The sequence below is a fragment of the Eptatretus burgeri genome, chromosome 8 (assembly GCF_056783735.1).
Source record: "Eptatretus burgeri isolate ZD-2024b chromosome 8, Ebu_testis_v1, whole genome shotgun sequence".
Classification (NCBI taxonomy): domain Eukaryota; kingdom Metazoa; phylum Chordata; class Myxini; order Myxiniformes; family Myxinidae; genus Eptatretus; species Eptatretus burgeri.
Genome location: NC_140968.1, coordinates 2,415,034 through 2,428,335, shown reverse-complemented (window position 1 = coordinate 2,428,335; position 13,302 = coordinate 2,415,034). Strand labels below are relative to the sequence as shown.

At 42.9% G+C, this 13,302-nt stretch overlaps 1 protein-coding gene across 1 annotated transcript in view; it reads left to right on the top strand.

The window, feature by feature from the left end:
• LOC147020921 (phosphatidylinositol 4-phosphate 5-kinase type-1 gamma-like) overlaps nucleotides 1-13,302 on the top strand; it is a 121,284-nt gene that overhangs the window by 86,957 nt on the left and 21,025 nt on the right. The window contains exons 8-12 of the mRNA XM_085890579.1: nucleotides 3,722-3,936; nucleotides 9,223-9,306; nucleotides 10,935-10,983; nucleotides 11,194-11,278; nucleotides 11,525-11,680. Coding sequence (XP_085746705.1) covers nucleotides 3,722-3,936; nucleotides 9,223-9,306; nucleotides 10,935-10,983; nucleotides 11,194-11,278; nucleotides 11,525-11,680 — 589 coding nt within the window. The remainder of the gene's footprint in view (nucleotides 1-3,721; nucleotides 3,937-9,222; nucleotides 9,307-10,934; nucleotides 10,984-11,193; nucleotides 11,279-11,524; nucleotides 11,681-13,302) is intronic.

The window sequence follows — 13,302 nt, the reverse complement described above, 5'->3', positions numbered from 1 at the left end:
CACCCCTGGACCGATTCCCGTGAATTTAGCTGGAGACAGGAGAGCCCGTTTTCCCGTTCTCCGATACCAGTGCCGCGAGGAGGGCGATGAGTTTATATCCCACTCCTGACACCAGTGTTGCGGTATTCGCGCCCACCGGCGTGCGAACGGCCACGTAACTCGAATCGCGGCACGTCGCCCACCGGACGGACAATCCCGTCGTGACCCTCTCGGACTAACGCCGGGAACTAGTCACGGGTGGGCCTTTCGGCCTCACCACGATCGTGCCAATCGGCCCCCCGCGTGGGATAGGGTTGCTCGCCAAATTCGACCTACCTAAGTACCCACACGGAGGGTAGACCGGGCGATCGCACCTCGCCGCAGGTCGACTTCGGACACGGGCCACTTTAAGCGACCCGTTCCGTACTATCAGGATAACCGAGCGGTGTTATCGTCGGCCTCGACGGTTCGATTAATTATCGGGCGTATTTGCCCACGACCAACCCTTTACGTGAAGTAAGATGGAGATTCAATAAAGGAAAAGACGAAGCGAAACGGGAAAACAGTTCAACATAAAGCACATTTATTTCGCGATGAACGGAAAGCACACATATACAATTACACCAAAAGCAAATGTAAAAGAAGAAGAAACACACAATAATACACAAAAAGCAAATGTAAAAGCAAAAGACAATGCAGAGCTAACCGACTACCGAGCACACGGCAACAATTATACAGTTTTACTTCACAGACGGCGCCGACAACACATATACTCAAAGCAAAAGAAAAAGGGACCACCCTCCACTATGAGGGGGCAGACGGCCTGGGGCCGAGACCACGTCGAGCCTACCCGTCTGGTGATGAGCCGCAAAATGGCGCTGGCGCCCCGACTCCGCGGGCCTCGCTGGGACTGCCTGGTATGGGGTGGGAACGGGGCCCCCTTCTCACACTATCTCAGCGCGGGGGGAAACAGGAGGGGGGTTGTTGATGCTCGGGGGAAGGAGGATATCTCCCTGTCTCGGGTCCCGCGACGAGCGTCTCCACCACGACCTCGGTCGCGTTGCCGGCCTCTCCCCTCCGCAGCTCCCCGACTCTGACACGAGCACCCCCTCGACCGCCTTCGCCGCCGCCACCTCTCCAACTCTCCACAGCTCCGTCCAACCGCCTTCTCCGACTCCTCTCCTGACTGGCTCTTCCCAACTCCACCGACTCTGACACGAGCACCCCTCGACCGCCTTCGCCGCCGCCACCTCTCCAACTCTCCACAGCTCAGTCCAACCGCCTTCTCCGACTCCTCTCCTGACTGGCTCTTCCCAACTCCACTCCGAACTGCCCTTGACTCAGAAAACTCAACTACGAGCGAACGCGGCCCTTTATAGCCCCCGTGGCCTCGCTCCTTCACCTTCGACCCTTTCACTCTGGCTGGCTCCCCATTGGACAGAAGAAAAGTGGGCGTGAATGCTTTTTGATCCGCGAATCTGCATATAGCGACCACACTCCGACGCACCTGGAGGCGGGGCCAAATCGCCCCACGCTCGCCGATAGGACGGAACAGAAGTGGGCGTGAGTCGTTTTTGATCCGTTTTCTTCGGAAAGGCTGTGCCTCTGCACCCGTTGCTCGGTGCGCGCCCTGCACGAGTCCAGTATCGGTGCCCACAAGCGGCGCGGGAATGACGGTGATGCGATGGTTGCGAGGGCGAGTTGTGACGGTAAAGGTCGTGGCTGTGGTTGTGAAGCGGCGTTGCGGTTGGTGGTTGTTGTGTGATGGCTGTTGAGACGTGGTTGGTGGTGGTAGTAATGGCGGCTGGTCCAAAATAAAGATAGTAAAAGAAAAACGGCTATCTAAAGGGGTCGCAGCCCGAATGAATGACATTTATTCCGTCGAAACAACGGGTTTGGGCCTAACTACACATATACTTACAGAGATATCTCACCTAAGGGACCTGAATGGTGGTTTGCGAATTTCGTCAACCACAACAATATACACACACATATATTACACTAGATATACGATATGTGTTATAACGCAGGAGTGTGTCTGTCCATCCCTGAACTACTATCATTTTTGGGGCTAGCCCCTGTCAAACATGAGGAAATTTTTGGGGTCCCACCGGATGTCTTGAGGGGAGTGGGAGGTTTCATAAATACCTCAATACATTTATGATTTTCACTTTCGATCCATACGAAACTGCTCCCGATCCGGATGGAAACACAATCGTGGGTTCACCAGAAATATTCACTGGTTTGATGATAGATATCTTGATGCAATTGTGATTTTGAGTTTCCACCCGAACGGCCCCGCTTTTGCCCATCCTAACGTGGGTGGGAGGTTTCATGAATTTCTCAATACAATTATGATTTTAATTTTTGATCCGTACGAATTGTTTTGTATCCGCCCTTTCTCGCCGGCAGATTTGTCTGTAATGGTTGTTGTGGGAGAACGTTCTCTGTATTCGGTTACCTCACGAGCATTTGTATTTTGTTATATTAATGGTATCATATTAATTTGTGATTGGATTGATGCTGTTTGGAATGAAAATATCGAAAGATTGAGTTTAAAGCACAATGAAAATTTTATGTAAGGGTTTCTACCCGTGACATTCGCCGATTCAGCATTTGCAGTTTTGCCATTGATATCGTATAAATATTACCCACCTTACTTCTGCTGGGGGTCAGCTGCAATAAGTTGTTTTTTTGCCCAAGTCCTTCACAAACTGGCTGTCTAGCCCCCTCCCATGCCATAGCATGGTTACCTTGCTAATATAAGATACTGTATATGTATATTTAGCCTTCCTTGGTGGGGCTGTGGAAATTCTGTCACTGTCATACGTTTCCTCCTCCTTTGCTGAGTGCACTTGATGGCAGATATTAGTCTATTGTGCTTGTATTGTCAAACAGATAAATGAGTCGATCAAATGAACGGGTGTGCAATAAGATGTCTTTGGAAACACCCACTCAATTCTGGGGCGATCGTGCCGTGCAAGATCACGTGGCATATTGTCGGGTCATGTGATGTGCCGTTGTCTCTCGTCACATGACACCCCGTATTTACATATATTTTTGTTCCATTGTCTTTGTCATGTGATGCTCACATGCTTACATATATTTTCCTTTATTTGGAGTTTTGTGTTTTAATTAATTTTATTTTATTTATTTATTTATCTAGCTATCTTTCCATCTATATCTGGAATTGTGGCTTTCGTTTCTATCAGCTTGCCAAATTTGAACTTCCTATCTCACCTGGAATGTATATGAATGAATGAGTCATTTATGCCAGTGAGTGAGTGGTTAGAAAGAGCTTTATATATTTGATTAGGAGTGCAGATGTTTGAAAGAAAACTGCACTAAATGTGCAGCAGCTGCCAAAAATAAAGCAGAAGGAGGTATTTTGACAATTTGAACTGGAAGAAAATGTATGCTGCTGCAATGCAACTTTTTCATTCTTTCCATCTGACGTGCTTGTGAATGTGTTGATAGCTTCTTCTGTCTTCTCCCCCACTTCTCGGTTTCTCATGCTAGGTGTGAACACTCCAGAGGGAGTGTTGCACGGGCTTGACGAAATGGGGGAGGAGTTGCTTGTTTCAGGACTGATTTTAGGTGCAAAAGAGGCTTCTCCTCTCCTTTATTCAGTTCCCCCCCCCCCCCAAACTCTTTTCCTTGTCCTTTACTCAATCTTGGTCAATATCGTACATTATATGCTGATGCCATTATGCAACTAATCTCAATTTTCTTGATTAAACAGGTCCTGGAAAGCTTCCAGATCATGGATTACAGTCTGTTGATTGGAGTGCACAATCTGGAAATAGGCCAGCGGGAACATGAGGGTGCTGCAGCACTAGCGAGTGCGTCTCAGGAGAGTCGGAAGCATATGGGACAAAAGGCTTTGTATTCCACAGCCATGGAGTCAATTCAGGGTGTGGCACGCAGGGGAAGTCCAGTGGAAACGGATGATAACTGGTGAGTACTTTTCTAATTTGTGACGAATGCTTATTTTTAGTCACCTGGTTATGTTGGTATTAATTCCAGCCTCTATCCCAAATTAATATACAAGCCAATATGGATGGGCATATATATACATATATATATATATATATATATATATATATATATATATATATATATATATATATATATATATATATATTGTATGTTTGTATATATTGTTGTAGCAGAGGTGTCCGTTAACACAGTTCAGATTATAGAATGACTTCCCGAATATAAGGTTCATCCAAACGAAGCTGAAATGGAGCATTCAAGAGTGAAAGACAAAAGGCAGGAAAACGCTTCTTGTAATTAAAATGCTTTATTACCTCTGCCACTGGAGGTGAAGGAGGTTATGTTTTCACCCCTCTTTGTTTGTTACTTGCAAAAGTGAAGATTTTTCAAGTATATTGGTTCATTGATTTTGTTATTCTGTCTGTCTCTGTCTGTTTGTTTGTCTGTCTGTCTGTTTGTCTTGCCTTCAGGTCACAATTTTAAACTGATCTTCATGAAACTTCACCACATGGTAGAGTTTGTCATAAGGAAGAAGCCTATTGTTTTTGAGGTCAAAATGTCAAAAGGTCAACATAGGCCACAGGTCAACAACTTCGGTGAGATTTCTAAAATCCTCAATTTTCATCCGATTGACTTGAAATTTGAAGAGGATTTATATTTCAGGTCACTGAATTCAACAAGCCAATTTTTTTTGAGGTCAACATAGACCAAAAGGTCAACATAGGCCAAAGGTCAACAACTAGGGTGAGATGAAAGAAATATGGGGATAAGGTAGAGAGGACGCTTCAAATATATGCGGGACCAAGTGGTTTACAGACACAAACGAGCGATGACGGAACACGCAATCGAAACTAATAAATGTTAATGTGTTCGTGTGTCTCCTCCATAACTCCAAAACCATGAAATGTAGCAGCCTGAAGCTTTGCATGCATACGAAGAAAACTCCAAGGAAGTGCAAGAGTGAAAATTGGATGTTTGGGTTCATTAAAACACCCCTTTTGAAGATGATTCACGGCCTTATTTAATTGTATCCTTTATCAGGAGTATCCTCGGTCACCACTCCCTTTGGGGTCGGAAGGCATATCATAGGTAACCTCGCTGGGGTCTGAAGCCACCATGTTTTTTGGCCTGCTCAACCATGCCTTGACTTGGAACAGGCCGCAACGATTTCTTCACGATAAAGTTTTTTTCTTCACTTTCCTCACTCAAATTTTCGAATGCCTCTTCATCATAGCCATGAATCGCTGTATACATCACTTTTGTAAGAACGATAGTTTTAAAATTAGGAGCTTTGAGCAATTTCATGCATGATATGATACTATTTTCTACAATCTACTGTCACGGACTAATTAAAGTATATCATCGAAATATTATTTTGGTTTTGAGGATCGGATATCATCTGGACCAAATAAGTGTCAAAAGCTGTTGTGAAATCTGATAATTTAAAAAATCGAGTCTTATAACTAAGCCGATACACCTATTTACTTTCAGCAAGTAAGCCGATGTTCCCTCCTTCTCCATAGATACACAAGAAAATGTGAAATTTCCAAAGCATTAAACTTATCTTTTTCCACAGTTTGGAGAATTATTTTGAGTGAAAAAATTGGAAACAGCCAATATTGACTAGCTTCATTAAGTTATATGATTTAATGTATTCACTGCCAGACCTTGTGCTCTCTCCCCCAGAGGAACTGCAGATCCATTGCATCTGCCAGATCTGTGTCTATATTTTCAGAGGTTTTGTGAGGTGCTCTATAAGGAATCAAAGTAAATCTGGTGAAAAACTGACGTTTTTAAAATTAAAAAAAAAAATGATATAATGTTTGTGCGGACCCCGAACCGATGCACCACGTGACACGTGCACAAACGAGCAGGCAAAATGTTAGATTACCTGCAATGTTTATTTCAAGGGCAATTGAACTTTATGATGTCTCCAGGGTTGTTCTGCATTAAGCAGCAACTCTTGTGGAGAAAGTCATTATTTGAATGAATTCATTTTATTTCATTAACTGCTGCGTGTGTAGTGAAGACCAGCTTTAAAGTTAAAGGGATCCTATTTGGTGTGCAGCGACAGCCTGACCAACCGTTCCTTATCAATAATTTAATTGGAGTGCTTGCATGAGTGCTTAAACCACTTGCCGAGCACTCGTTGCTGGTGACTCATGCTCCGTCATGCTGAGCGAGTGTCTTTGAAATAACACCTGATTTCCGAGCCGTTTGCCATTTTAACGTGTTTTCTAAATTACCGAGCTGAATTTTTTTTTCCTCACCCGTCACACGCAGCTGTTTATAAAGATTATTGTTTTGAACATATCCCTGAAATGTCTGTAAATGCAATGTTGTTTTTTGATGAAAGCTTCTCAAGGTTTTTGGGTTGTATACAGTAAGTACTGCAGTTTATAATGACACCAATTCGAACTTGCCGATTCCCGAAGTGTGTGTGTGTGTGTGTGTGTGTGTGTGTGTGTGTGTGTGTGTGTGTGTGTGTGTGTGTGTGTGTGTGTGTGTGTGTGTGTGTGTGTGTGTGTGTGTGTGTGTGTGTGTGTTCATAAAGCACAACATATTCTCTCTTCACTCTCTCTCGTTCTCTCTCTTCTGTCTCTGTCTCTTCTGTCTCTTTCTCTATTTCTCTATTGGTTCATGAAAAAAATAAGTGACCATTATATTCGTTATTGTTGTCTGTCTGTCTGGATGTCTGTATGTCTCTGTCTGTATGTCTGTCTGTTTGTCCCGAGCATAGCTCCGTGGGTTTTGATCCGATTCTGACAAAATTTTTGTGGGAGGTTTATATCATGATCTCGTGTTTTCCTGAAAATGGGCGTGGTTGCGCCCATTATGGTCGGCGCCACGTCCAAAAAACATGTTTTTAGGTGGTAGCCGATTTCAATTTGCATCTTCTCCTAGGGGGTTTGTCGAATCTGACAGGGGTTTTGGTATTTTGTTAGCCCAATGGCACCTGCATAGCCCCACAGAGCTCAATTTTTCATTTTCGTCCCAAGGTCAAGGCCACAAGGTCACGAACTTAGAAAATTGCGAATTTTGACATAAAAAAAATTTTCTTTTCCGAGGGATTTGTCGAATCTGGCAGGGGTTTCAGTATTTGGTTAGCCCGATGGCACCTGCATAGCCCCACAGAGCTCAATTTTTCATTTTCGTCCCAAGGTCAAGGCCACAAGGTCATGAACTTAGAAAATTGCGAATTGTGTTTTTAGGGGGTAGCAGATTTCAATTTGCATCTTCTCCTCGGGGGTTTGTCGAATCTGGCAGTGGTTTCGGTATTTGGTTAGCCCAATGGCACCTGCATAGCCCCACGGAGCTCGATTTTTCATTTTCGTCCCAAGGTCAAGGTCACAAGGTCACGAACTTAGAAAATTTCGAATTTTGACATAAAAATCATACGACCGCCCAAACTTTGAGAACTCGGATGACAATATTTTTTATGCATAATCTTGAGGTCATTCCCCACCTGAAGTCTTGAAACCATTTTGTTCTATCTCGAACACCTTGCCCGTGGCGCCCCCTTCAAGTTTGTTTTTACGCTGATTTCATCAAAGTATCGATAATCCGATGAGTGCGAAATGCCATATAGCCTATATGACGTTATATTGTTCCTGGAATGTTCCAGAGGAAGTTTTGCACCAAAGGTCATAATCCTTGACCTTTGACCTTTAAAGGTCACAAAGATCAAATGTTCAAAGTTGTGGGATTCAAACTGGGTTTTCGACCTTCGACGAACTAACTCCAATAAGTGATAGCATGTATCCTGTTTCCTTATTTTAATGTCCACAACATTGTTTTGTGACCTTTAAAGGTTATGCAAAGGTCAAATTTTGAAAGTTGTTGAACGAAACCGGGTTTTCGACATTTTGCTGCTAATAACCTGTCACTCGTACCACATCATGCTGATCATTTTTATAACTTGGTCAAACATTATCACATTGTCTCATCCTTGACTTCTGAAACAATCTACATTGTCAAATACCGCTCGTGAACCATCGTAGTCTTCAGACTTGTTTCTCTATTTCTCTTTCTCTTTCTCTTTCTCGTCCCAAGGTCGAGATGGTGCTCCATTTGTGTGTTTTCTGTGTTTTGCTCACCTGGAACGTTGTTCCCGGGCGCTTACGAGATGGATCTCTCTCTCTCTCTCTCTCTCTCTCTCTCTCTCTCTCTCTCTCTCTCTCTCTCTCTCTCTCTCTCTCTCTGTCTCTGTCTCTGTCTCTGTCTCTGTCTCTGTCTCTGTCTCTGTCTCTGTCTCTGTCTCTGTCTCTGTCTCTGTCTCTGTCTCTCGTTGTCTCTGTCTCTCGTTGTCTCTCTCTCTCTCTCTCTCTCGTTGTCTCTCTCTCTCTCTCTCTCGTTGTCTCTCTCTCTCTCTCTCTCGTTGTCTCTCTCTCTCTCTCTCTCGTTGTCTCTCTCTCTCTCTCTCTCTCTCTCTCTCTCTCTCTCTCTCTCGTTGTCTCTCTCTCTCTCTCTCTCGTTGTCTCTCTCTCTCTCTCTCGTTGTCTCTCTCTCTCTCTCTCGTTGTCTCTCTCTCGTCCTAGTCCTAGTCCTAACTAATGGCACCAAGTATCGAGCTGTTACAGCACAGACTCTTTCAACGAAGGGAACAGAACAGGCGAGGATTTGACAGGCACGAGTTGATCTTTGGTTCCACCGCACTGTGGCTTTCGCAGACTCAGGTCATGTGGGATGTTCGATAGTGATGAGGAGCAAATATGGTGGATGCAGCGTTCACATCTCTAAAATCTCCTTCACATTCTGGTGATGAAACAGACATTGTACCCTTGAGGGTCTAACTCCAATTGCTGTGTGCATGTGTGGTCACAGCCCTTTCCACCTCTGGGACCACCCTCATGCACAGTGGGTCCCTCTCATTGGCTGCCTGCTTCAAGTGGACAGCGCTGCCTTTTTGGCCATCCCACTCCTCACCATGGCTCCACAGCCCACTTTGCTGCCGTGGACTACAGTCCTCTGGCCACACGGATTGTGCATTGTCCTTTCCAGCAGTCTCACGTCACCTGTTAGAGAGATTGAGTTAGTTACAATATGTGTAAATATGTAAATAGCATCAGCATTTTCAGAAAGTTACCTCCACACTTTCTTTCTTTAATTTTCATTGTCCAAACATATTAAAGCTAGTGTTTGCTTTCAGTCGAAAGAAGAAACTATTTGAAGAATTATTGTTCCTGAATTTTGTGTTTTTGTCTTCAACCCCAACCTCTCCCAATTCCCATTCCCACAACACTACAGGATGGGCGGAATTCCAGCAAAGACCAGCAAAGGAGATCGCCTAGTCATATACCTTGGCATTATAGACATTCTGCAATCATACAGGTGCATTGGATTTCCTCTGAGCTTGTCTGTCTGCTCGTTGTATTACTGACTTTCCATTAGCCAATACACATTTGTGTATTTTTCCATTTGTGTGTTTGCTGTTTTTAGCTCACCTGGAACGTAGTTCCCGGGCGCTTATGAGATGGAACACCGTCTCTCTGTCTGTCTGTCAGTCCGTCTGTCTGTCCGTCCACAAATACTTGCAACTTCTTCTCTGAAACTACACATACTATTTTAATGAAACTTTACCACAACCTTCATCACCCTGTATGTACCAAAGTTTGTTCACACCATTAAAAATAATCGGGGTCTGAGGTGGTCTCCAAGAGGGTTGCTCTCCAAAATAGGGACTTGCTTTCCTCTCAGAAATCTCACACACAATTCCGATGAAACTTAACAACAACCTTCATCAACTGTGATGTACCAAGGTTTGTTCACACCATTAAAAAATTGGAGTCTCAAGGGGGTCTTTGGAGGGAGTTTACGGGGGTGGGGGTTGCCCCCACTAAAAAGTTATTTGCTTTCTTCTCCGAAATTACACACACAATTTTGATGAAACTTGATCGCAACCTTCATCACCTGTGATGTACCAAAGGTTTTTCACACCATTAAAAAACAGGGTCTAAGGTGGTCTATGAGGGGGTTACCCCCCAAAAGAGGTATTTGCTTTCTTCTCATAAATTACACACACAATTCTGATGAAACTTGACCACAACCTTCATCAACCGTGATGTATCAAAGTTTGTTCACACCATTAACAAAGTCGGGGAATAAGGGGGTGTCTGGAGGGAGTTTACAGGGGGTTGCCCCCACTAAAAAGGTATTTGCTTTCTTCTCAGAAATGGCACACCAAATTCTGATGAAACTTGACCACAACGTTCATCACCCTGTATGTACCAAAGTTTGTTCACACCATTAAAAAAAAATTGGGGTGTAAGTGGGGGTTGCCCTCAAAATATGTATTTGCTTTCTTCTCCGAAACTACGCACACAATTTCGATGAAACTTGACCACCACCTTCATCAGCCATGATGCACCAAGGTTGATTCACACCATGAAAAATATTTGGGTCTCCGGAGGTCTACAGGGGGATTGCCCCCAAAATATGTATTTGCTTTCTTCACCGAAACTACACAAACAATTTCAATGAAACTTGACCACAATCTTTATCACGCATGACCCACCAAAGTTTGTTCACGGCATTAAAAATATATCCATTGGTATTTACTTTCTTCTCCGTTACATATTCTGTGGGTCATCTACGCCTACCAGTGGCTCCCTGGTTATCTTTATAAAGCCGCTACCAGGTGAGCGGCCAGGGGTGTTTCCCCTATGTTTTGAAGTTGTTTCGTTGGTGTACATATTTCACAACTTATCGAAGACCTTCCTTATTCAAACTCGTTAGTTTTATTATTGTTAATTTTTTTTCTAAGCTGAAAGAGCTCCTTCCAGCAGCCATATGTCACATCTGACAAAAATGTGATTGGTGGGACAAATGAGGTTAACTTGCGCATGGATATTTTCATCTGTCAAATTGGCGTAAGGAACTTGTGCTGGGGTCGCAACAATATTGCATTGATTTTAAGTCCATGCTGTTGGATCTTTACATGACAATCTTTGCATTTCCAGGTTGATAAAAAAATTGGAACATTCTTGGAAAGCACTTGTTCATGATGGTGTGAGTATAATGCAAAGCTTCATTTTTATTGTGAATATTCAACAAAAAGGCTTAAAACTTGATACTTTAATATTTGTTGTTTAATATTTGTACTTAACACCTTGTTGAATGTAAGCTTAAGCTCTTGATAAAATTTTGTAACTCACACAACCTACCAAAGCGCAATTAAACCAATGGCTGTCCCTCATCCCCACTCTTTGCTCTCTGTAGGACACTGTGTCCGTGCACAGGCCAAAGTTCTATGCGGAGCGTTTTCTAAAATTCATGAGTGTACAGGTCTTCAAAGTCACTCCATGTAAGTTGTTTTGACTACTTTTTGATGCAATAATCAAGTAATATATTTTTAAATACAATAATCAAGTAATTTTTTTTTCTCTTCTTAAAGGGACATGAAAATATTATCAAGATTTCTTGTGTTCAGCTATACGAATTATTTGGTCGTCTAACTTTGCTGACTTTGGTTTCTTGATTTTCTCAGTTATTTCTAAACTGCTCATTTTGTGAAGAGTTCAATTGAGCAATCATTGCTTTAATGTGACAGCACTCAAGTCATCCCCATCGAAGAAAGGCCGCAGTGGGATGGGCCTGCAGAAACGGCAGATTTCTAACCTGGGGGCAAACCAACTGCCAGATGAAAAGGAAGATAAGCATGCTGTGCACGTCTCCGAAGGCCTTCCTAACCTCGATGATGACCAGGGTATGACTGGAGAGTACCTTTTATCTCTCATAGATCTGGCCAAATTACTTGAATTATTGTCGGGAAAGTTGAAAAATTTGGTACCAGTGTTTTTTTGTTATTGTTTGTTTGTTTTGCCTGGATATTACCATGGTGATTTGATTGATCACTAAAAACACCAGTTAATGCAATGCTTCTACATTGTTGCCTGGTTATGCATTTAAGCTTGGAATGAGTCGTAACATTCTAATCGCAATTTTCTGTTGTGAATGAAATTGGTCAGATTATCTTGGTTTGAAATTTTGAAATATAATTCTTTGTTAAATTTGGATCATTTCCTCCACCACCAAAGGTGGAAGGAGGTTACGTTTTCACCCCTCTCTGTTTGTTTGTTTGTTTGTTTGTTACTTGCAAAATCGAAGATTTGCAAGTGCAAGTACAGTGTATTGGTCAGTTGACTTTGTTATTCTGTCTGTCTGTCAATCGCTGACGGGTCATTTAGGCCTTGGGACGAGCGCTCGAAAACTGCTTCGTTTTCGAGTTTCGTTCACGAGGTCCAAGGGACTATGAGATACACAGTTCAAAATTATGCTAAAAATCCGTATTATAACAATCAAATTGTTCTTTTTGACAAAAGTTGCACATTATGGAGAAATCTACGAACAAACGGCAGACTTAATGCACCAGAAACAGTGACAGCACTATGTACAAACTGGCAGCGTTTGGTGAGACACAACACACATGCGTGCACTGAGTACGGTGTGTTTCTGTGCATAGGCACCACACACTTGCGTGCAGGCGCATACAACCGTCTGCGTTGCCGATTTAATGCGTGTCTCAAGATTATTAGTACTCGCAGAACACTCCCAATCCTGCAGACACAATTGTCTGACAGAAGATAAGGGACGGATTTTTGATTGGACAGATTTCATAAGTGGATAGATAGATGAATAAAAATATATTCTCGCGCATTTGTATTACTTTTAATGCTATATTTTAAATCTTGTTTGGTGCTTTTGACGGAAGTGCATCTTTGTAAAGGGCCATGAAATCATTGACAATGTAAAAAAAAAAATTGTCAATCGATTATGTTTCATCTCATTGGGATAGACTATTTCTAAATATATTAAGCATTTCGAAACGAATTTGGTCTTATCTAGCAAATCAATTTTAACCTCTGGCTCCCAACAAAACATGCACCTCAGTGTAATATTAAGTCTTCAAATTTACACTTCATCAAACATTTACTCAAATATATTGATCATGCAATCACACACATATCTCGTACACCTGTTTTAACCATCACCCCCACCCACAGGCGGAGATATCTCCCATTTTTGATGCTATATCGATGCTAAAATTATATTAAATGTTCCTATCGATAGTATGAAACTGTACATATGATGTATGAACATTTGTGTTGGAAAACAAATGTGGCTACTACCACCCCCACCCCCCCCCCCTAGCTGTGCAAGATTTTAGTTGTGGGTATCGATAGTCAAGTTGAATGTCAATATCGTTCCACCACTCGTGACAGCAAATCCACGCCACTGCCCCACCAATCCTATACTTGTAAAAGGTGTATCCATCGCATTTGTTTCTGCTATATTTGCTTTCATGACATTCACTTCATCACCAACAAC